The sequence below is a fragment of the Diuraphis noxia genome, unplaced genomic scaffold, assembly GCF_037042655.1.
Source record: "Diuraphis noxia isolate RWA-SAM2 unplaced genomic scaffold, SU_Dnox_SAM2 contig0002, whole genome shotgun sequence".
In the NCBI taxonomy this organism is placed as follows: Eukaryota; Metazoa; Arthropoda; class Insecta; order Hemiptera; family Aphididae; genus Diuraphis; species Diuraphis noxia.
Window position 1 is genome coordinate 76,623,468 of NW_028301712.1, and position 22,484 is coordinate 76,645,951.

General features: G+C 24.7%; 2 protein-coding genes across 3 annotated transcripts; one reads left to right on the forward strand and one right to left on the reverse strand.

Moving 5' to 3' along the window:
- Window positions 1–759: 759 nt before the first annotated feature.
- On the forward strand, window positions 760–15,068 carry LOC107173889 (uncharacterized). Of its 2 annotated transcripts, XM_015524617.2 has the most exons (9): window positions 760–905; window positions 1,019–1,086; window positions 3,249–6,904; window positions 6,961–7,078; window positions 11,324–11,403; window positions 11,813–12,076; window positions 12,944–13,166; window positions 13,237–13,466; window positions 13,645–15,068. In XM_015524617.2, the coding sequence occupies exons 3-9, from the start codon at window positions 3,268–3,270 to the stop codon at window positions 14,061–14,063; spliced, it is 4,971 nt and encodes a 1,656-aa protein (XP_015380103.2). In that variant the 5' UTR covers window positions 760–905; window positions 1,019–1,086; window positions 3,249–3,267; the 3' UTR covers window positions 14,064–15,068. The 2 variants fall into 2 exon arrangements, with proteins under 2 accessions (XP_015380103.2, XP_015380104.2); XM_015524618.2 differs by lacking the exons at window positions 760–905; window positions 1,019–1,086 and adding an exon at window positions 1,169–1,410.
- A 533-nt stretch (window positions 15,069–15,601) lies between these two features.
- Window positions 15,602–22,477, reverse strand: Larp7 (La related protein 7). The gene is made up of 8 exons (XM_089221417.1): window positions 22,142–22,477; window positions 21,231–21,418; window positions 19,912–20,099; window positions 18,871–19,032; window positions 17,308–17,822; window positions 16,977–17,247; window positions 15,950–16,088; window positions 15,602–15,895 (listed from the first exon to the last, which is right to left on the reverse strand). Exons 2-8 carry the CDS (start codon window positions 21,415–21,417, stop codon window positions 15,732–15,734), a joined length of 1,626 nt encoding a protein of 541 aa, XP_089077543.1. The 5' UTR covers window position 21,418; window positions 22,142–22,477; the 3' UTR covers window positions 15,602–15,731.
- Window positions 22,478–22,484: the final 7 nt, after the last annotated feature.

Here is a 22,484-nt window from a genome sequence, read left to right on the forward strand (position 1 = left end):
TTAAATTTTTATTAGCATTTGAATTTCAAATATTGACAAAAATTCGTCAAAACCATGAATATTTGCGAATTATTTTGTAGTTCAAAATTCATAATATTGTTTGTATTTATATCTAAGGTTATAAAATTTAACACCAAGTTTCCCATAAGTTTTGCTTCAAATAGCTATAGAGAAAATTTGAAGCGTCATTATAGGAAAAATGATTTGAGCGTTAGAGTTTTAAATTTTTATGAAATCGCGTAATGATAACGATTTATTCACAAACCAGGTATATGTATATCTATGATAATATAAGTTATTATGAATTATGATAACTACATGCAATGTTTTTGGAAAAATTGATTAACCATGCCTTATGCAAAATGCGTCCTAATTGAAAAATAAAATATTTGTTTCAAAATAGAATATATATGACAATATTTAAATATAATATATCCTAGACTGACAAATCATCTTCGTTCAGAATCGTTTTTCGTATACAATGATACCTATCATTGCATTCAAATTTAATCCCATCCATTACAGTAACCTACTGTACATCATAGCGACATCCACGACTTACCCGCTTTTTTATATATATAGATTAATGAAGTCATACAATTTATCACCCAGAGAGCGCTGTGTGCTGGTGTAAAAGCCAATACACGTTTTGAGCTTCACATTTTCATGGTTCGTTCCGCAACCATATTATCTATAGCCGTGATGATAACATTGATAACCGTGATCACTGATTTCTAAGGTACTAACCAAAACCGAGGTTGAAGCCTCTAATTCCAATCGTGGCTTGACGAGCACTGAGCTGCTCGTGCGTCGTGCAGTCGTGCACAAATGTACAACTACTACAACTTAGTACAAGCACAATGCAACAATGGTTGATGTCGTTGATGAGTACTGAGTAGTGACTAGTGAGTACAATACAACAATTGTACACATATAATATATAAAATGTTTAAATGTATAGAAATATACAAAAAATTAATAATTCTTAATTAATATTCTTGTTGAACATTGGTGATAGAATAGAAGCACAATGATTGATTAGAACATTTAGAACTCACTACAATAACAGTACAACCAACAGAACACGTAAGTATAATACATTTATCTCAATTATTATTTTCATACTTATTTCTCAAGGTAATGAACAGTCGCCGATATTTTGACATCATCATTTACTGTCATGATTCCTATGTTTACTTTAAAGTGTTAAACTGTTAAATTTTAATTTTTGTTGGCTAATGAAGTCAAGATCCTGATTAAAGCGTTGTTATTTAATTGCTATATTGTTTTAAAAGTTACCAATATTTGAATGTTAATGGATAAAAGCGTTATTATTTTAAGAAGTTAATAGTATTTTTAATTAAGGCAATCACAACGATTCTTACGGATGTCCAATTTCCAATTGTTAAGGTAATATTTTGTACCCAAAATTACATCATTAATTGTTGTTACCTATGTACCTACTTAATGCATATTATTTATATACTAGTAACCAATAAACATGAACATAAATTTAAGTACATTGTAGGTACTAATCAGCAACAAGTTAAATATTATATATTATATATTGGTATAAAGGTATAAAGAATAATTTCTTATCTTTATGTTTGGTAATGTGTATGTTAAAATATTATTAACTGTTCAATGATTAGTTTCTCTAATTTATATAAAAGTGTTTTATTCAGAGATAATATTATAATTATATTAAAAACAAATAATATATTGGTAATATTTGTGTTGATATTTAAATGGTATTAATACTATTAATGTTAAATTGTATCTTTGAATATGCATAATATTGATAGTCTGTTAGAAGTTAGTGTTATATTATTTTACTGTTTAGTATTAATAATATAATGTAAACCTGAAAGCTGCCGTATCTAAGTTTTAAAATACTACGCATCCACGTGACTTTTGCACTTTTGATACAATATTTCATTATATAACTGTAATAGTTAATTTAAGCCAATATAATTTAATTACACTTAATTCAAAAACTTTATGCAATTTAATTTTTAATCCCAAAATTAACTGTCATGCAGTGTATTGAAGCATAGATTTAAAATATAGGAATTTTTGTGTAGGTATGTGACATAATCTGTGATTATGAATCATTGAATTTTAGACCTAACTGCAAAACTATAATAGTGAACATCTAAACTCTAAACAGTCAAGGTTAGGTACATTAATTACAACACATAATGGTGTTTGTTCAAAACACCTAAAATTCTTCATTACACAATATACTAGTTTTTCTTAATTGATTTATGATGCTAATTTAAATATTTACTTCTTTGATGAATAAAATATTTAATATTTACAGATTTCATTTAAAAAAATAAAAGTTACTGAATAATAATCTAACAGCATCATCATATAGGAATCCTGGAAAAAAAGCCCAGAAAAAAAAGTATAACAAATATAGGCAATTTTATATACGGATTACGAATACTCAAATACAAAAATAGTAGGTACATAATATAGTCATATAATAATAATAATAGTCACAGCAGGTCAGTCAACTAAAAATATAACAATAATATTATACTAAAAAAATTTTGTTGGGTATAGTGTAATATGATATTAAATATATAACGAAATAAAACTCTAAGCTATGTTGTCATTCAAAATAGTAAAAAACTCAAAAAATTATAAGAATAAAATGGTAAAAGTGTAAAACGGTATATAAGTGTTCACATTTATATTTATATTTCTGGCTTTTTTTCCGCCTTCCGTCATATATTATAGTATTTTAAATAATAGGTTATTAACATATTGAAAATTGTATATGTTTCTTGCATAATTTTGTTAGAATTTTCTGATTGCTTAAAATGTACCTAATGAAAATTATTTTTGATAAGCGATTTCTAAAATATAATTATTACTATTATGTATGTCTAGAATAATTAAAGTATTAAAATTAATTTAAAAAAAAATTATAATAATATATATGTACATCTTTTAGTTTTAACAACTCATAGATACAATTCAGTTTTCAAGTGTAATTAATAAAATATATTTTACCTAGCTTTTTGAGTACTTAATATCTTGTTCTAAGATGTTTTGACATTAAATTTGCTATTTTAATGTTGTTGTATTGATGTGATATCATAATTGCAGCTTCTTATGAAGTTTTGTAACTATAGTAATTTGTGTTATAAAAAATATAATAGTTTTTTTAAGAACATGACGTATATTATTGACTATAAACTTGTATTAATATTTAATTTAATATACTTTTATTTTAGTTGAAGTAATCTTTAACAAATGGAACAGGAAAATGGAGCTGATCATCTCGGCGAACACTCACAAAAAAAGAAAATAATAGTTTCTTACAACAATAATCACAATCAGGTAATTTCAAAATCAATTGATGATCAAGAAATGCAATTCAATATGATCAATAGTGATTTAATAGTTGATTCTTCTACATCTTCTTATAATAATGTTAATTCAAGATCAAATTATACATCCAACTCTGATATTGATAATACCAACCAGAGCAGAGAACATTCAACAGTCAAATTGAGTCCATCAAAAGTTTTGAAATGTAATGATACTTCAGAAATTGATTTTGGTACAGATTCCGACCAAAAATCAAATACACAACAGATTTCTAGGTCTAGTTTAGAGAGTAATAATCAGGAGCTTCTTAAAAATAAAAGTTTAATCCAATCTATGCAATATAAAAATACTAGCTCTGACTTTCTAAAACCAACTGAACATACTACTCAATTATATAAAAATTATATTCGATTCAAATTTTTTTGTTTAATTTGTGACACTAAAATGAAATCATTAAAAGATTGGGAGTCACATGCTATAAGCACACATCATTTAGAAAAATGTATGAAAAAAAATGATTATGTTTCATACGATTGTGGTGGTTGTAAAATATTTTTTTTTGGAAATAAGGAACAAATATTAAAACACTGTAAAGATATTCATAACGATATATCTGGACTACCATGTGTTTTTAGATGTATGAAAGAAGTATTTTATCACTGTATATTTATAAGTCCAACAAATTGGAAATCTTGGTGGTTTTGCGGTCCCTGTAAAAATTATTCATTTTTAAAAAAGAAATGTTATTCTAACAACCACACTTATAAAAAAACAACTAATTTTAAATGCAATTCATGTTTAATAGATTTTGTATGTAGCCAAGAAGTATACAATAAACATTTAATGTCATGCGAACACATTATGTTGGAATATTTTAAATCCAAAAAAGTTGACGAAAACCCTGAAACTCAAACTATATGCAATTTAAAACTGCCTCTTGTAATTTTAAATAAATTTAGTATTGATAATGTACAAGCTACTTGTAATGATTGCAAATTTCAAATGGTGCCCAATGAAATAGCAATAACTGTGCATCTAACTGAATGTATTAATAAATCTGATGGAGGAAGAAAAAATACAACCAAAATCAAAACTTATTTTTGTGTAATCTGCAATGAAATCATATCAAGTTTTAATCAATGGAAGTTACATTTAATATTATCAAGTCATTTAATTAAATGTTATGATATTAAAAATTTAGTTTCATATACATGTGAACCTTGCGAACTACATTGTTATGGTAATGTAAATCATGTGACAGAACATCAAAATATTCATCCAAACGATTCTGAAAAAAATCTTAGTATGTTTATGGCTTTTAATTTCCATCGTATCAACAAAGATTTAAAACCCAAATATTTTTATTACTGTGAAGAATGTGAAACATATGCTGAAGTCAATTCTAATTCAGATCATTGGAATAAAAGTCATAAGACTAAATTGAAACGTATAATCTGTCAACCTTGCCGTACAGAATTCTTTTGTATTGAAGATAATTTCTTGTTCAATAAACATAACTTATCAAGTGAACACATTATTTTAAAATCTGTAACTGCTAAAAATCCACTTCCGGAACTTAATAACCAATCATTGATCAATCAAAATCAAAAACCTTGTGTTCCGAAAAGTATTTTAGATAAAAACAAAGCTCCATTCGATGTTAGACCATATTTGCAATTTTTTCAAAATTTAAAGAATGAAAATAAAACCATGTGTAAATCGTGTGATAGTCTAATCGATTTAAATCACAATGATCTGCTTGGTCACTTGTTAGTTTGTAATCATGGATTGGTAAAAAGTATCCCTCAATCAAATTTAAATTATTTTCAATGTCTGGAATGCGCATTTTGTTCTAACAACAAGGATACATGGAAAAATCATGCAATTACACATGCAAAGTTAGACACTAATGTTTGTTATTCATATATTTGTAAAAATTGTAACTCTTTAGTGTATGGTGAAAAGAAAGATATTGAATTACATTTAATTACTGAACATAAGAAAACTATTATAAACATGCCATTAGAATCAATATTAATGGCTAAACAGTTGATTAGCAGAAATAATAATGCCAATGCTAGCAAATTGTCTGATATTATGTGCTTTTGTGAGCCATGTAATAAAATATTTAAGTCAAGTGAAAATCATAATCATTTTAATACAGACAGTCATGCATTAGCAGCATCAGATATTATAGAATTATTTTACTGCAAGGATTGTGAAGTTGAATTCTATTCTTCAATTACAGTCTATGAATGCCACAAGTTAACTGCAGAGCATATAATTATGAACTCAAGCTACATAAAAACTGAAAATAAGACTCCTAAACCTATGAAACTTGATACTCATTTACTTACCTATGCTACTGATCAACATTTGTACGATTCAACTCTAAACATTGCATTTTTTTGTTTTGTTTGTGATTACTTGTGTTTAAAGTTAGATGTATGGAAATTTCATATTAATAGTAAAAAGCATATAAATTCTTCCAAATTTCTTTGTATGGACCACCGATGTAAAATTTGTAAAACGCTTATGTTTGGACATCGACATCACATGTTTCAACATTATAGCAACCGTTTTCATTCAATGTTGAGGCAATTTAAATCAATGAAATCTACTGCAGTTTTAAAGCTAAACTGTGAAACAAAACACACATGCAACATGGGAACAACTTCTAAAAATAATCAAACTGCATTGTTTGATGAGAATATATCAGGAGATTCTAGTACTAATAATAATGAGGTTAATTTATCAACAGAAATGATGAATGAATTATCACTTCAATCAAATATTCTGGAAGAAAGTAGTTTATTAGAAGTATCTACTTCTAATAATGTCAATGAATTACATTCAATGACAATAGATGAATTTTCTCACAAATCAAGTTCCCGTCATGATGATAGTGTAGTAAATGAATCTATTGCCGAAATTTACAAAACTCAATCATTGAGAAAAACTATTGATGAATTTTCACTTGAATCAAATATTTGTCATGATAAAATAATGGAAGAATCTACTACTAATTGTAGTATAAACCTCTTAGAGAAAAAAATAGAAAATAAATCTGTTCTTGAATCAAACACTAAAATGTATAAAGAATTTTATAGATTGAAAATGAATGTATTATATGATATGCTTAATCAAAATCAAGAGATTAGACCGCAAATTTCTTATTATTGTGCATCTTGTGATTTCATTACTGCAATAGAAAAACATTGGGAGGAACATAATTTAACAAACCATTTGAATGAAGTTGGAGTGCGTTATAAAGTATTTTGTGATATTTGTAGCTTATATCTAGTTGGGCTGCCTAATTTAGATAAACATGTCAAAACTATTGAACACAAAAATATGTTGGATTTCAAAAAAATAATTAATTCAAAATATTTTAAAATAAAAAATAAACCTAACAAAAAAATTGAGAAAAACAGTAATTTGATTGCTGCTAATCCTTCAGATGTTACTCAGACTTTAAAAACAGACATACAACAAACAAATGGTATTAAAACTGATGAAAGAGAAGCAAGTAATCGTAAAATAATGATTGAAATTAAAGGTAACACAGTAGTTTTTTTAAATTGTAAATTATATTAATACATTTAAATGTTTTAGATGTTAAACCAGAATATAAAAAAAATGGCTGGGTTGAAATTAAGAAAATATTTTCTTTTTATGGACTTTTTGGAATTATTACTAAACACAGCTCTGTTATAATCATTTTTCGTAAAATGTAAGTATATGTTTTATCAAATAATACAACAACTGTTATCCTTAATTATTATACTACCTATCTTAAGGTTCTATCTTCTATAGTTGTGAACTGCAGTAATTTATCAGTATATATATTGAGTGACTTAACATATAAACTTTTTACTTCAAACTGTAACAGTTTTTGAAAATATTTATTTTATCTACATAACTAGGTAATAATATAGTTTTTATTATTTTTAAATCTTATTCTATTTTTAGTGAGTTGAATTTTTAATTTTCTATGGCTTATTCCAAACCAGGATATTTGAACTATTTTTATGTCTAAAAAACAAATGTTTTACAAACGAGTAGTTGATGAGTTATAAATTATAAGTACTTAAAAACAGAAGAATTGACTGTGTGGAGTGCTATAGTGGTCCGCGCAACATATTAATTCACGACTTAGCTCATCTTAACCTTAAATTCTTACAACTAATTAATAACTTATATGAAATATTATTTTAATAGATAGAAATACTCTGAATAATAACCTGCTTCGGTTTATGAAATGAAAATTGTAAATTATCATCCAAAAGAGTGAAAAATATTTTTTTTAAATGTTTTTAACAACTTAAAATTACGCTACTGAAATATTTTCAAAAACGTTATTGTTTTCTGTGATGAATGTCTTGCGTAAAATGAATCACCCTGCATTCATAAATAAATAAGCATTACATATTATAAAGTTCTTGAATATTTATATTTTCTAAAATATTTATTACAATTAGGTACTTTCCAATCTATAGTATTATGTATGATTATAAACACGACCTTCTATTTATCAAGTCAATGCTTCACTTCAATTTACATATTCAATCTGTCTCAGAGGTAGCAAAATGGTCCTATAAATTATTTCGCTCCCATCTAACAACCACTCAAACCCTTTATAGTTTATGGATATTAAAAAAAAAAACTTATAATTATTAAATTATTTATTGATTGAATATTGTTCATCACTAGGGCTCGGGAGTTGATGATCTAAATAAAACTTTAAAAAGTATATGAATAAATGATCTAAAAATAATGAGATATGACTTTTTAAAATGACCTAAAATTGAAGTATAATGAAATAAAATAACTTTATTAAATACAAAATGTAATATTTACTGTTAAAAATTATTATTTTTATTTTTAAACAACTAGTTACACATTTGAACATATAGATATATAAAAACAATGTAAATAACAATAACAAATATTAAAGACAAATAAAATTGATATCTAATTAAATTAAAGTTATATTAAACAATAAGTGTGATGCTTAATATTTTTGAAATTGAACAAGTGGCAGTTTCCTGAAAACAATTGCTCATACTTAGATAAGCTTCTTTCTATGTCTACTGATGTAATCGGTAGAGCTGTATTAATACGCCGTTACCTTATCATAGAAACCAATTGTGTATTACGTTTGTTTTAAATTATTATTATTATTTTTTTTTTATTGATCAAATAAAACCCGGCAGCTACATGGCCATTAGTTACAATAAATTATGGTAGGTTTACAAGATTTAAGATTTTAACAATATTAAAAATTATTGTTAATATAGTATTCTGTATAGATAATTAATAATTAGTTTCTATTTGTTCATGTAACCAATGTTTAAAAATAAAAATTTAATAGTATAGATTAAAATTATTAAAATAAAAAATTATTTTAAAAATAGAAAACATAATTTAATAATAACAATAAAAAAGAGCCAGAAAATGCGAAAAAATACAAAATAAAAGTTATTTATTAAGATTTTCATGCTAATGAAACTCATTTTTAGCTATGAAAGTATCATCTAAGAAGTTCCAAAAATCAATTTTAATGTTTTAAAATCATTGAACTATTAAAACAGTAAAAAGTTGTAAATTATAGTTTCAATTTATACTCTATTTATGATTAAATAATTTTTTTAGAAACTATTAGTTTTTTTCATAATAATTTTTAAATCAATTTCTATTGTCATTACTAATTTATGAGATTTACCGGGATTAACCAGGATTAACCACTTGATTTTAAATACTTTTAGATTCTGAGTGGAACGAGGAATGTATTGATTTTACCATGATGTGTTTTTTTTTCGGCTTCAATACCTCGTTCGATCAGAAAGTGAATCTAGTTGGTACTTTGGCGTGTCAAAAGTAAAAAATTCTCAATATTTTTCTAAATAATCGGGATAAACAAACTAAAAATTAAGAGAAACGTTTTACAAATTTTACATACAATCGGTTTTCGACAAAATCGATTTTAGTTTTTGATGTAACTTTAAAACAAATTACCATAAATACATGAAAATTTCACTGAATGTTTATATAAGTATATTCAATCCACCATGCAATTTTCAAAAATGTTCGACTTAAGTTGAACTATTTATAGGCATACCTATGCAATTTTCAATCATTATTATTTTTTTTAAATTCATATTGATAAAAATTTATTTATTGTGTAGAAAAGCTTGAAAATGTAATAGAGGTTCCTAACATATTGTTACAATAACAGTTGAAAAATAAAATAAATTCATATTAGTCACAATTTTTTATAAGCATTCAAAGTTTGAACTTTGACAAAATACGTAAAAATCACAAAAATTCACAAATTATTTTAAGCTAGAAATTCATAAAAAATGTTCTTTTTAAATCTAAGATTTGAAAATTTAATACAAGATTCTTTACAAGTTTGTCAATTTTTATCAAAAAAAAAAAAAAGTCCACCGGAAATTCAAATTAAATTTTTATGAGCATTTGAAATTTAAATTTTTACAACATTGGATTTTCACTGAGTTTTACATTTAGCAATTTTCTTATTTTGGTGTAACTCAAAAACAAATGACTGCAGATACTTGAAATTTTCACTAAATATTTATATACACATTTAGTATATTTTATAAAATTTTCAAAATATTTAGATTTTTTTTGAGCTGTTAACTGACATTTTAATTTTTCAACTTTTTTAAATTTTTTTTTCTATAAATATCGATAAAAATTTATTTGTTGGGTAGAAAAGCTTGAAAATATAATACAAGGCTTCTAACACATCGACATTGTAACAATTGCAGTTGAAAAATATTAAAAATACATAGGTATGATTTGTTTTATATAGGCATTTAAAGTAATTTTGACAACATATGTAAAAATCACGAAAATTTTCAAATTATTTTAAGCTAGATATTATAAAAAATTTTCTTTATTTTTTTTCTAAGATTTAAAATTTTTTAATAATCTATAATATACCCTAGACAGATAAACCATCTCCGTTCAGAATCGTTTTTCGTATACAATGATACCTGACATTGCATTCAAATTTAATTCCATCCATTACAGTAACCCACTTGTAACCTACTGTACAGCAGAGCGACATCCTCAACTTACCAGCTTTTTTTAAACTGGATTTTATGTCTGGCTCATTATTATTAAACTTAAGAAGTAAGAACCATTTAAAAATAACATTAAAAGAATGCCACACCTGCACTATTTATATCTTACTCTTACAAACCTAAAACTTAGCAAAAACTGTTTTGTATGAGAATAATTTTCTTCCTCAGTATTTTAAATAGAATCATCAGAATTCAATGAGACATAGGTAAGAATTTTATTTGTGTTGTTGCGTGGTTATTTTTCTGATAACATAAATACAATCAAAATTATCAGCATAAGAAAATACATTTCATATTGTATGTTTGTAAGAAGGAGACAACACATGCGGTTGTGGCGTCCTATTAATTGTTAATAGATATTAGATTACTATTTTAGTATTCTAAAATACATTTATCCCATTCTTCTAATGACAACTTTGACTCTATAGCACTGTTTCCCTAACTGTAATCTGCAGACCCCTGGTTGTCCTTGAATGTAAATTAAATATTAAAAATACACAAAGTACCTATCTTTAAAACGAAAATGTCATATTTGTATTACATGAAAAATAAATAATGGATTATATATATATTGTCGAAATAGTTATTGCTGAAAAGTAATTTTTTTTTTAAGATTCATCCGCTATCATTTTCATTTTTCTAAGAGGTGTGACATATAAAAAGTTTGGAAAAGGCTGATCTATAGTACTAAAATTATAAAAAACATTTAATCATCTTGATAACAAATTGATTCTAATGTTTGTAAAATATGTTTTTAACACTAAAATAATTATAATATTAATATAGGTGATTAAAAAAAAAAATGCTATGTATTTCTTATATTATTTTAGATATAATCTGAAAATTATGTTTTGTAATATTTACAGAGATGCCATGAACAAAATGTTAAATGATAAAGAAATGTTGGAAAGAAAACATCAATTTAAGATTAATATTTTAATTGAAGGTAAGTTATCGTTGAAAAAATTAATATTCTACTTTTAGCAAATATTGTATATTATGTAATTATAGAATATAGATATTAAAATTTTTGTTTTAAGTTTGTAGTAGTATTAAACATGTTTAAGAAAAGTTAAGATTTCTAATATAATTTTCATTATTAAACTCAAATTTTAATTTATAAATTGTGTATGAAAAACATTTTAACGATTTTTTTGTTTATATGATCATATGAAAATTAGCTTTTAATAGCTTTTTACAAATAAACATGGATGGTATATTAAATTTTATTAAGTTTTTGAAGAAGCAGAATCCACTAGTTACAGTTATATTAATTTTCTATTGCTGTGTATAACATTGTAATTAATAATTATGTATGTAAAAATGTATCTTATTGTATTTTTTATTAATTACAGATGACAAATTACCCGAGTTAAATAATACTACTGTATTTGAGTTTGGAAATAAGGAAGTACTGCTAAATTCTATCAACACACTGATCATAGCTATTAAACAAGAAATTTCTAGTCCCGAGATAATGGATAGATTATTCTTATTAGTAAACTCAATACATAGTTGTGCTGGTAAACATTTCAAAGGAAGTAAAACATATGCTTTTGGATCACGTATGTCAGGTCTTGCACTTAAAGATAGTGACGTGGATTTATACTTTGATATTGGTAAAATTAATAGTTTATTTTAATCTATAAGTATATAAATGATTAAAGTATAATTTATTTGTTTATGGGTTAATATATTAATTTTCAAAAGACTTTTGATGAAGTAAATTATGTGTTGTAAAGTTGTAATAACTTAAACATTTATGAATTTGGTCGACATAGTTAATAGATTTGTGTTTATATTTTATCAAAGAAAATCAAATAGTTTAAAAAATATTTTAATTATTTTAATGTATATTAAGTTCTCTTCAGTTATCATTTTATGAAATACATCGACAAAATTGTAGGAAAACTTAACGACAGGGTCAAAGAAAATTTATAGGAGTAATTCATTTTTCTGAAGGGCTAACCGGCTAAATACAGTTCCTGGTCTTGGATTTTTTTTCTTTCTTGTCTTGTTTGTCAATGTTATAATCGAAGAAAAATGTTGTACCAAATATCACAAAACTTAAATTTAATTTTAAAATAGCTGTTAGAAGAAGTGACTATTTTAGATTCAGACTAGAGCAATGAATGTATTGACTTAACAATGATACAAGTTTTTTGTCCTCACACCTTTAAGAACACTAAAATTAGTTTGATTTTTAAAATTAAAGTTGATTTTAGTTGCTCATTAGATCTAATTAGTACTTTGGTTATGGTGGGGAAAGGGCTTAACCTAAATTATTTTTGTATTTGTATTATTATCATTTTTAAAGTTATTTGACTGAAACATTTTTATTTTGATATGTAATACACTTTATTAAAGAGCTTATGCTCATTGATAATTATGATAAATAAATAAACTTTTAAATTAATTTAACTACAAATCTAATTTGTTGGAAATTATTAAATATAAATAGTCTAATTTTTAATTTAATTCCATAGCCGGCACTTTTAGCGGAGAATTAAGTAATGATCTATATGCCCAAGAAGATCTAGTACGTTATTTTGGAAAAGTATTTCGGTCTCAAAATAATGAATATAAACATATACAACAAATAACTGGAGCACGTGTACCCATAGTCAAATTTTTACATGTCCCTTCTGGCTTATATTGTGACTTGTCTTTCAAAAGTGGTCTTAGTACACATAACACAAAATTAGTCAGGTAAATTATATATAATTATTATTGAATTCATTAATAAAATATTGTTATCAACTTATATTTTACGATCCAGATTATACTTAGCATTGGATGAACGTGTTCACTGGGTTGTTTGTGCAGTTGTTAAACGTTGGGCATTACAAAATGATATGAAAAATCAAAGTATGTTTACCAGTTATGCTTTAGCATGGTTGGTCCTCTTTTACTTGATGACTATTCAAGTCGTACCTCCATTAATATTTCTTAGAAAACATGCAGATTATTCAAATGATCCATGTAGATCAGATGTTATATTTATAGAAGGTAAATTATTTTTTTTTAATCAGAATTATTCAATTGTTAACCTGTGTTAAAACTTAAAATTGTAACTAAATATTATTAATTATGCTTAAAAAACTGGTTTTATTTTATATATTATTATACATAATAGTATATTACAAATAAATAAATAACAAAAATTGACATGTGATTTTTTTTTTAGATTGGGACTGTACTTTCTGCACTCTAGAAAAAGCCAAACAAATATGGAAAGTACCAGAGGTCCCATGTTGGGACTTATTATTTGGATTTTTTAAATTTTATTCAGACTCTACCAAACTTCGACAATTTGTTTTTAGTCCAGCTATTGGAAATGCAATACCTAAAGCCAATTTTTATGATATTCCAAAGACAAACCCAGAATTATTAGGTTTTAACAAAAAAAGAAAAGGTAAACCGACTGACTGGTGTATACGATTAAGAGATAACTTTCACGGTGATGGTCTTGCAGTACAAGATCCTTTTGATCTTTTTCACAATATAACAAAAGTTATAATACCTAGAAAGTTACAAACCTTCTCTTATTTATGCAATAAAACCATGGAAGTTATGAAAAATGGAGTACAACCTTACTATGCTTAAATATTGTGGGACAATTTTTTTTTTTAATCAGATTCAAAATAAATAATTTTTAAATGAGATTTATTTTGATAATTTAAACCTGTTTTAGTTTATTAAATAAATTAATATTTAATGAAAATGACATAAAACGTCAATTACTAGTTATATATATACTTTTTTGTACTTTTGGTTGTTAGAGTACTAATATTATTTCAGTAATTTTAACTTCAGCTATTATACAAAGTGATTTATTATTTTATTATATCTATTACCTTACTTAAAATTTTAATTTTCTGTATAACAAGAACTCTAAATTTATAAATAGAACAAAAAAATTATATTTTATTGGTTGACTGGATTAAATACTAATTGTATTATTTATTCATTACTTCAGTCTTAAATATTCTCAAGCGGACGTACTTTATTTTTAGTATCATTAATTATATACATTTATAAAAAGAAAAAATATTTATAATTTACTTCTATTATAGAATCATAGAATTTATTTTTATATTAATATATTAAGTGAATTTTTAATAATTTTTTTCATTGGTCTGTATTGTATTTTTGTTTATCACTTACATCTTAATTTGTAAATCATTTTGTTATAATGGCATTATTTAATTAAGTAATAATGATTAAAATATTAAAAATGTATTACATTTAATTATTGTAGGTCAATGAAAGTGTACTAACAAGTTGCGTTAATTTTCTTTGGGGTAATTATCTGATAAATAATACAAATTAAATCCAATTGAAGGGATTTGGACCTATTCTTTATGCTATTTTAAAAACATCTAAGATATTGAAAAAAAAAAATAGATGGGGGGCAAGAGCGCAAGCTAAATTTGATTAAAAGAATAACGCAATTTGTAGTTACTAATGATAAAGTCTTAATATTGTAGACTTCTTGAAAAGACCTATTTTATTATATTTATTCTATTTGTATTTTAGAATAATTACATTATACCATGTGTATTAATTATATTTCAACACAATATATTAATTTTTTCTGGTGCGATCAAATTCTATAATTTTATTTCATATTAGCTAATACAATTTTAACTTATATTCAGCTTTAGAAAATTATAATAGTAGTGGTGATATTACAAGGTATTATTATTATATATTTTGTGAATACCTAGAATTTTTTTTCTGAAAGTTACTTCTTGATTTTCTAGTATTGAATATACATAAATATATTGATTTCTTTCGAGTGGTTGCAAAAAAAAAAGAAATTTTGTCAAAAAATTAATATTAGGTCAAACATTAAAGAAAATTGATTTTTGTATAATTTAAAAGTAATATAATTATCGGACATCACTGAATTTTTAAGAAATTTTAATTTATAGAAAGTATAAGTATTTTAAGATCTTCTAACAATTTATAATAAAATACTCATAAAATCACAGATTCTTAAATAACACGATTTGAGTTCCTAGCAACAATTGATATTAGTAGGGGAGTATTTAGAGAAATTTTGTAAAAAAAAAAAGAATGTTTTATTATTTAAATGACATGCTAAAAAAATGTAACCTTAAAAATACAATACATAGAAATCATCATAAATATTGAGTCATTTATTATAAAAAATTATCATCAGATTCGCACAAAAGAAACTGTGTGATATACAATTATTACTCATATCAAAATTAAAATGGAATTTGATTAACATTGTAATATTAATATTTATTCATTATCCTCTAGATTAAATGTAACATGTTGAGCCAATCTTTTTTCTGCTTTTTTAATTAGCTTTTCACGACCTCGTGGTTTTTTAGTTTCTTTTTGCTTGGTACATTTAATTTCTCTATCTCTTAAAATTTTATTCCAATACAGCTTTTCTTCTTCGCCTATTCCAAAATCATATAAGTTTTATATAATTAAAATATCAAGTGAATATTTACCAGTTAATAATCTAGTTTGAGGCCATCGGTTTTCTTCTGCTATTTTTTGAGCAGTTTCTTGACAATCGCATCGTACATAAGCTTCAGAATTGTGTACAACATCAACAAACTTTACACTTGGATCAATTTTTGCTTCAGCCTTAAATATTAATAACAAGAAAGATAAAATAATGAATTTTTTTTTGATCAAGTTTCAAAATTAAATATGATATTTATTATTATAGCATTGGGAATTTCAAATACCATAATCTCAACAGGATTCAATGAAAATAAAATATGAATATTGATGTAATCCAACATTTAAATGTTGAGTTTTATTATTTTATTGTTTAATATCAGATGCAAATACTGATTTAAAAAGTTAAAAGATACTATGAAACAGTCAACAAATTATCAGATTAAAGACATAACATATTGTTATAAAACCTGTTCAATGATGGAATAAAGAACATCAATAAGTAACTAAAAATTATAAAATATATAACAATCACAATTAATATACATTAAAAAACAGGCAGCAAAAACGTGAACAAAAATTTAGGGTTTTGTCTGAAAGCAGTTTCAATTTTTTTTAGGATATGGGTTTCGTGTTTGAAAATGGTTTTAAATTTTTTCAAGTTTCAGGTCTGAAAAACTGTTTTGAATTATGCTATTATTGGAAATATTAAGTTTTTAAGAAGATATAATATTTCTTTTTGAATCAAAAGCAACTTAAATATGTAAAAAGCATTTTTTAGTATTCAGTATTTTAAGAATGAAAAACGAATAGAAATATTTGGAATAAAAACAATTTGCATTTTTTTTAAAGATTCGTGTCTATAACAGTATATTTTTGAGTTTGGTGTACGAAAATGATTTCGATTTTTATCAGATTGCCCAGTTACAGCACTGCATAATTAGTTCATTTCAAATATACAACTAAATAAAAATAAGCTTGAAACTCGACATAGGAATTTCTATTCCTCTTAAACTGTAATACAACAGGTACATAATAAAATACAAAAATGAATAAATAAAAATATCATACTTTAAATAATTTATCAGATTCAATTGGATTTGCAAATGAAATTTTCAATATAACACCAGGTTCATACTTTACACGAACATCATTCTTTTTGAGTAATTCTACATCTAGACTTTCAATATTAGTATTGGCCTCATTACTTTTCCCCAAATTTTCATGAAAATGAGTATTGAAATTTTCATTAAATGTTGGACGCCGCAACTGGGCTTTTAATAAAGACATTTTTTGTCGCTGCATATTTAAAAATTGATTTCTTAGTTTTCTCCACTCAGTTCTAAAACACATAACAATAAATAAAAATATAATATATATTTGAAAATATGAAATATTTTACTTTGACATTATTCTTAACACAGGTGAAGTTAAATTAGTATCTAATTTGACTTTTTTTCCTTTATTTCGTTTTCTTTTTTTTTTTTTATTTGAATCAGTATTGTTTGGCTCAATACTTGTTCCTTTTTTATCATCATCACTTGTGATTATTTCTTCTGGTTTTGAAATACTGATATCAAGATTTTCAATTAAAGCTTTTTGGTTATTTTCACTCTCACTAATTTCAAAAGAAGAATTTTTTTGTTCACCATCCAAATCACTTTTCTTAGTTTTATCTTTTTTCTTCTTCTTTTTACTATTTTTAATTCCAGAACAGCTTACTTCAGGAGGTGTTTCTTTCTTCATTTTTTTTTCTTTTACATCTTCTATGCTGATAGAATGTTTTCTTTTTTTCAACAACCTAACATTGTCAGTACTTGCATCTGTATCTTTTTTATCTCCATCTTCTTCAAAAGTAATTATACTTTGCAGTTCTTCAGGAAGAATTTTTGATTCCTCGTGTAATTTTTTATATTCCTAACAAAAAGTTGTATTATTATTATTATTATTATTATTTATAAATTCATGGATAAAGGCAATTACTACAATGAAAGAATTTTTAATAAAATGGGTATAAAGCAAATAATTTACCACATTGATTTAAAAATTTCGGAAATAGTGAATACAAGTACAAAAACTAGTTTCCTTTTGAGTATCATATTGTTAATGACCAATTACTGACATTCAGTGTATTGGCTGTGCTTACTCAATAGGATTTAATACCAGCTTATTACCATTCCCTTGTTGGGTAGGAGGAAGGGGAGTGTTTTTTTTCTGAGACAGCTACCTAGTCTGAAAAACATATCTCTTAAAGGCAGGTTTGAACTGCTTAGTTCACTTTGAATTCCATTCCTAATCAAAGTAATAAATTTATTCTACCACCTTTAAATATACAGGGTGTCTCGCGAGGATTTACCCATTGCGACATCTCACAAAATAATGGAGATATCAAAATTCTGGTTTTATAATAAGATTCACAGGGATAAGAACTACAATTATTTCATTTTTAAATTTATTTCAATGTTTCTATAAAAAATGTAAAAAAATATTAAAGATAGCCATTTTGTAGTTTATTTTTTTGAAAATGTTGGCGTTTCAAAAATACACCTTGTATATTAAAATTTTAAAACATTTGAAATCTTAAATGGGTGACCATGGATAGGTGTTAATATGTAGTAGCCTGTCTTGCATTAAATTTATTAGAGTACCTATAGCCATACATAATCAAAATTTGTGTGCCTGTTGATGCTATATTGTCGTTACTATCAATCAGATGCGTGACAGTATCAAGAATATTAACCTAAGATCATGTATAACAAACTAGAGTTGCAATGATTTTATACTTGGTAGAGCCAACTTGAAGTATATAATTTTACTAAAAGACCTAATACCTATAATAAGGGGAGAAATTTTAATTTCAAAATTCTTGCCAAGTATACCTATTATAAACTGTCTACATTTCTACATTATAAAATAATATTTTGTACTCTTGAATTGCACACAAGTACTAATAACTAATAATTACTTCGACAACTTTGATAGCAGATTCTTCGTTTTCAAATTCAATAAATGCAAATCTTTTAATTGTTCCACTCTTAAATTTAGGCAATGAAATATAAGCAACACTCCCATATTTTTCAAATATTGATTTAATCCAATCATGATCTGCTTTAGGAGGCAATTGTTCCTAAAACAAACAATAATATTTTATTTATATTGATTAATTTAGATAGTATTAAATTTATGCATTAGAAATATGAAATAAATATTTAGAATCAGAAAATATAAATTTTCTTATATTTTGATTGACTTATATAGTGGTTCTTAACCGGCATTCTATAGACTTTGTATAAGTGCTCGGCAAAAAATTTAAAATCATTGGAAAAAAATCCATTAGGTATGTTTCATTGTTTTAATTTTTTGACTTTTATGAACTTATGAAACATTAAAGTATAAGACGTATTTAATTGTATGGAATGTAATTACTATTTTAATAACAAAATGGACAAATTTCAAGACGAAAATATAATTTTGGAGGTGATATACAAGTACAAAATATAAGAAATATCTTTGATGATACTTTTGATACTAAGAAAAATAAAAGTTAGAAGACAATATTGCAATTATTATTTAAATTTTGGGTTCACTTATGTTGACAAAAATAACTGTCAAATTACCTTTGCATGGATTGTGGGGAAAAGCTTTCTAATAGCACGTCTTCACTGTAGTTAAAACGACATTTTCTATCTAAACCTTCCATTCTCTAATTATTTTAAAACTCTCTTTAATTTATAATATATATTAAAAATGTATATAAATACTGTTGTATTTTACTGCTGTTTTATACGAAAATCTTATAAAATGTTAAGTGTTAAGTCATTCGAAAAAGGTTAAGAACCACTGATCTATATAATACTATTTTGTATATCAATCAATCACTATTAATGAAGATTAGTCTAACAATGTTATAGCCATTAACTTTATTTATGTTTTAGAGAATATAATAGATTCTTTAAAAAATATGCAATATTACAAAAATATATTATAATTTATGAATACAACTAACCACATATACGGTACAGCGTTCAATATCCTCTGGTAGTTTTTCTTCAATAGGCTTAATTCTATAAATATTGGTTTTACAGTCACTAACAGATAAAACACTAGAGCTTTCTATAGCTTTAATTATATCTTCTGGATTTTTAGTTAAACTCTTAATTTTATTACAATTTAAGAATGTATCGATACTTATACCTACAAAAATAAAATTATCTATTTCAGTAATTATTCATAGACAGTGGCTTAAGAGCTAAATTATAACATTACGAACGTCTGAAATAATATATTTTATCAAATATACATTTATCAGCCCAGTCAAATATGGGATAACAATATAACACTTTACTATACTGGGTGATTCTTTTATCAAACAACACCCATTATTTAAAAAAGTATTGACTTTTTTCAAAATATTTTTTTACATAGTTTCAAGTTGTTAAAAAACCAACACTTTTATTAAAAAATTATATTTTTAAATATTTTTTATCCTTATCATTTTTTAAGTTTTTTACTTTTTTAAATGGCAACATAGTTTTTTAATTTAATATTCCAAAGCGGAATATTTTTCTAAAAATGTTGATACATAAAAATCGAATTTAGGTCGAGTAGTTTATGAGTTATAAGTATTTAAAGTTTAGACAAGCGGAGTAGTGGACAAACATTTTGCGGGGTAACCACATACCACTCCACTCTGCCAATCAAAACTTTAAATACCTTAACTCATAAACTACTAGTGCTAAATTCAAAATTTTAACGTAATAATTAATAAAAAAAATAGCTTTATTAATTTATGAAATTTTAAGTATAGGTTACCATTTGAAAATCAAAAGTTGATAGTGGTTTATCTAATAAATATAAGGGTGAAAAATATAAAAAAAATAAACAATTCAAGAAGAGTGTAAATCTACAATTTTGAAAAAAAAAAAAATTGAAAAAAGTCAATACTTTTAAATAATGAGTGTTGTTTGATAAAAGAATCATCCCATATATGTTTAAATATCTTTGGTCTTACATATTTGTACTAATAATTAATATACAATACAGTGCACACATCATCATCAATACTTTTAGAAAATCTAGGGAAGGTTCAAGAGAGGTGTATTAAAAAAAATGTAATTAAATAGTAAAGTAATTGACAAGTAAACCAAAAATTAAACAGAAGAAAAAAATATTACGTTCCAGTACAAATTAATAAAGACATGATTTTTATGAATTTAATCATTTGATATTTAATACTTTCAAATGTACTAGCTTATATTTGGATGGCTTTTAAGAAAATTAAATGCATTGATACATTCTAAGATATTTCATAACAGTACAGCTTACATTGATTTATTTGCATTAGATTTCCAAAAAACCTATCTTTTCTTAAATTAGCATCACTTAGATAAAATTCTAATAATTGTTTTATATCAGTGTAAAGTTGCTTTTTTCGTTTTCTAACTCGATTCAATGTAGATTTTAGAATATTTTCTTCAACGCTTTCAATACTTATATCACTGGATGGTTCCATTCTAAAATAAACAAATAAAAAACATTATGAATACATCTTATATAAAAAGAAGTATTATTAATAATTAAAGCTTGCAAGTATTATTTTCATTATACTTCAATCAATCGATCAATAATCGAGACATTTAATACAAGTGAACATTAATGGTACTCAAGTAGAGTGGTAATATAAATAAAGTAATTGTATTAATCTGGTAGACATAGTATCTGTAAGTAATCGAGATAATACACAGATTTTATACTTATATTTAAATATGTACATAAATTATTTCTTTCCTTATAAAAAGACATAGTATATTGTAACATAGACATAACGAGTAAAATAACAATTGATATATATTATATAAAAACAATAAATTAACTGTTCTCCCTAAAAACAGCTAATGGTCATTTTTTCCAGGCTTAGGATCAATAAAATAAAAAATTTAATTCAGACACGAATTAATGAAAAAAGTTTATTAACAGAACTCCAAAAGTAGTTTAACATAATGTTTAAAATACTTTGTTATAGTTAAAATTAAGTCGTGAATTAGAGCAATGATCAATCCATTAAAAATAATAATCTACTTTGAAAATAAACAGTCGCATAAGGCATAATGCATAAATTTATAGATCTAAATAATGTCAAATATACTATAAACATGGTAACATGAAAAAAATAATTAATAGAGTTAAAAATTAGAATTAGTAAACACGGTTTTTACTTTAAATGTAAAATTGTGTACCTGTTCGTTCGATATCAAGGACAACTTAACTGAATTACTGAACATCCAACAAACAACATAGACTTCACAGTTCACAGTGATTGATGAGAAACCGTTAACGAATAACGATATCGGATATCCTCGTCCCTCGAGTTCAGTTAAAACACTTTCACATTCACACGTCTGATTTTTCGATATTTACACTATGCTATCTGCAGTATCAGTTGGTGTCGTTGTTAAAAGGCGATCGAACATTGACGTTTAAAACATTAAACCGGTATCCAGGTATCAAACAATCAGCAATCAATTACTATCATGGCGGATTCACCGAGATAACAGATAATATGTTTATCATTTATACGGA

Excerpts from the sequence above, each read along its gene's own strand:
- LOC107173889 (XM_015524617.2), top strand. The coding sequence starts at position 3,268 with ATGGAACAGGAAAATGGAGCTGATCATCTCGGCGAACACTCACAAAAA. Across the intron at positions 7,079-11,323 it reads ATAATCATTTTTCGTAAAAT|AGATGCCATGAACAAAATGT; the intron begins GTAAGTATATGT and ends TAATATTTACAG. Across the intron at positions 13,167-13,236 it reads CATAACACAAAATTAGTCAG|ATTATACTTAGCATTGGATG; the intron begins GTAAATTATATA and ends TTTACGATCCAG.
- Larp7 (XM_089221417.1), bottom strand. The coding sequence starts at position 21,417 with ATGGAACCATCCAGTGATATAAGTATTGAAAGCGTTGAAGAAAATATT. Across the intron at positions 19,033-19,911 it reads AACGCTGTACCGTATATGTG|GAACAATTGCCTCCTAAAGC; the intron begins GTTAGTTGTATT and ends TGTTTGTTTTAG. Across the intron at positions 17,823-18,870 it reads CTGCTATCAAAGTTGTCGAA|GAATATAAAAAATTACACGA; the intron begins GTAATTATTAGT and ends ACTTTTTGTTAG.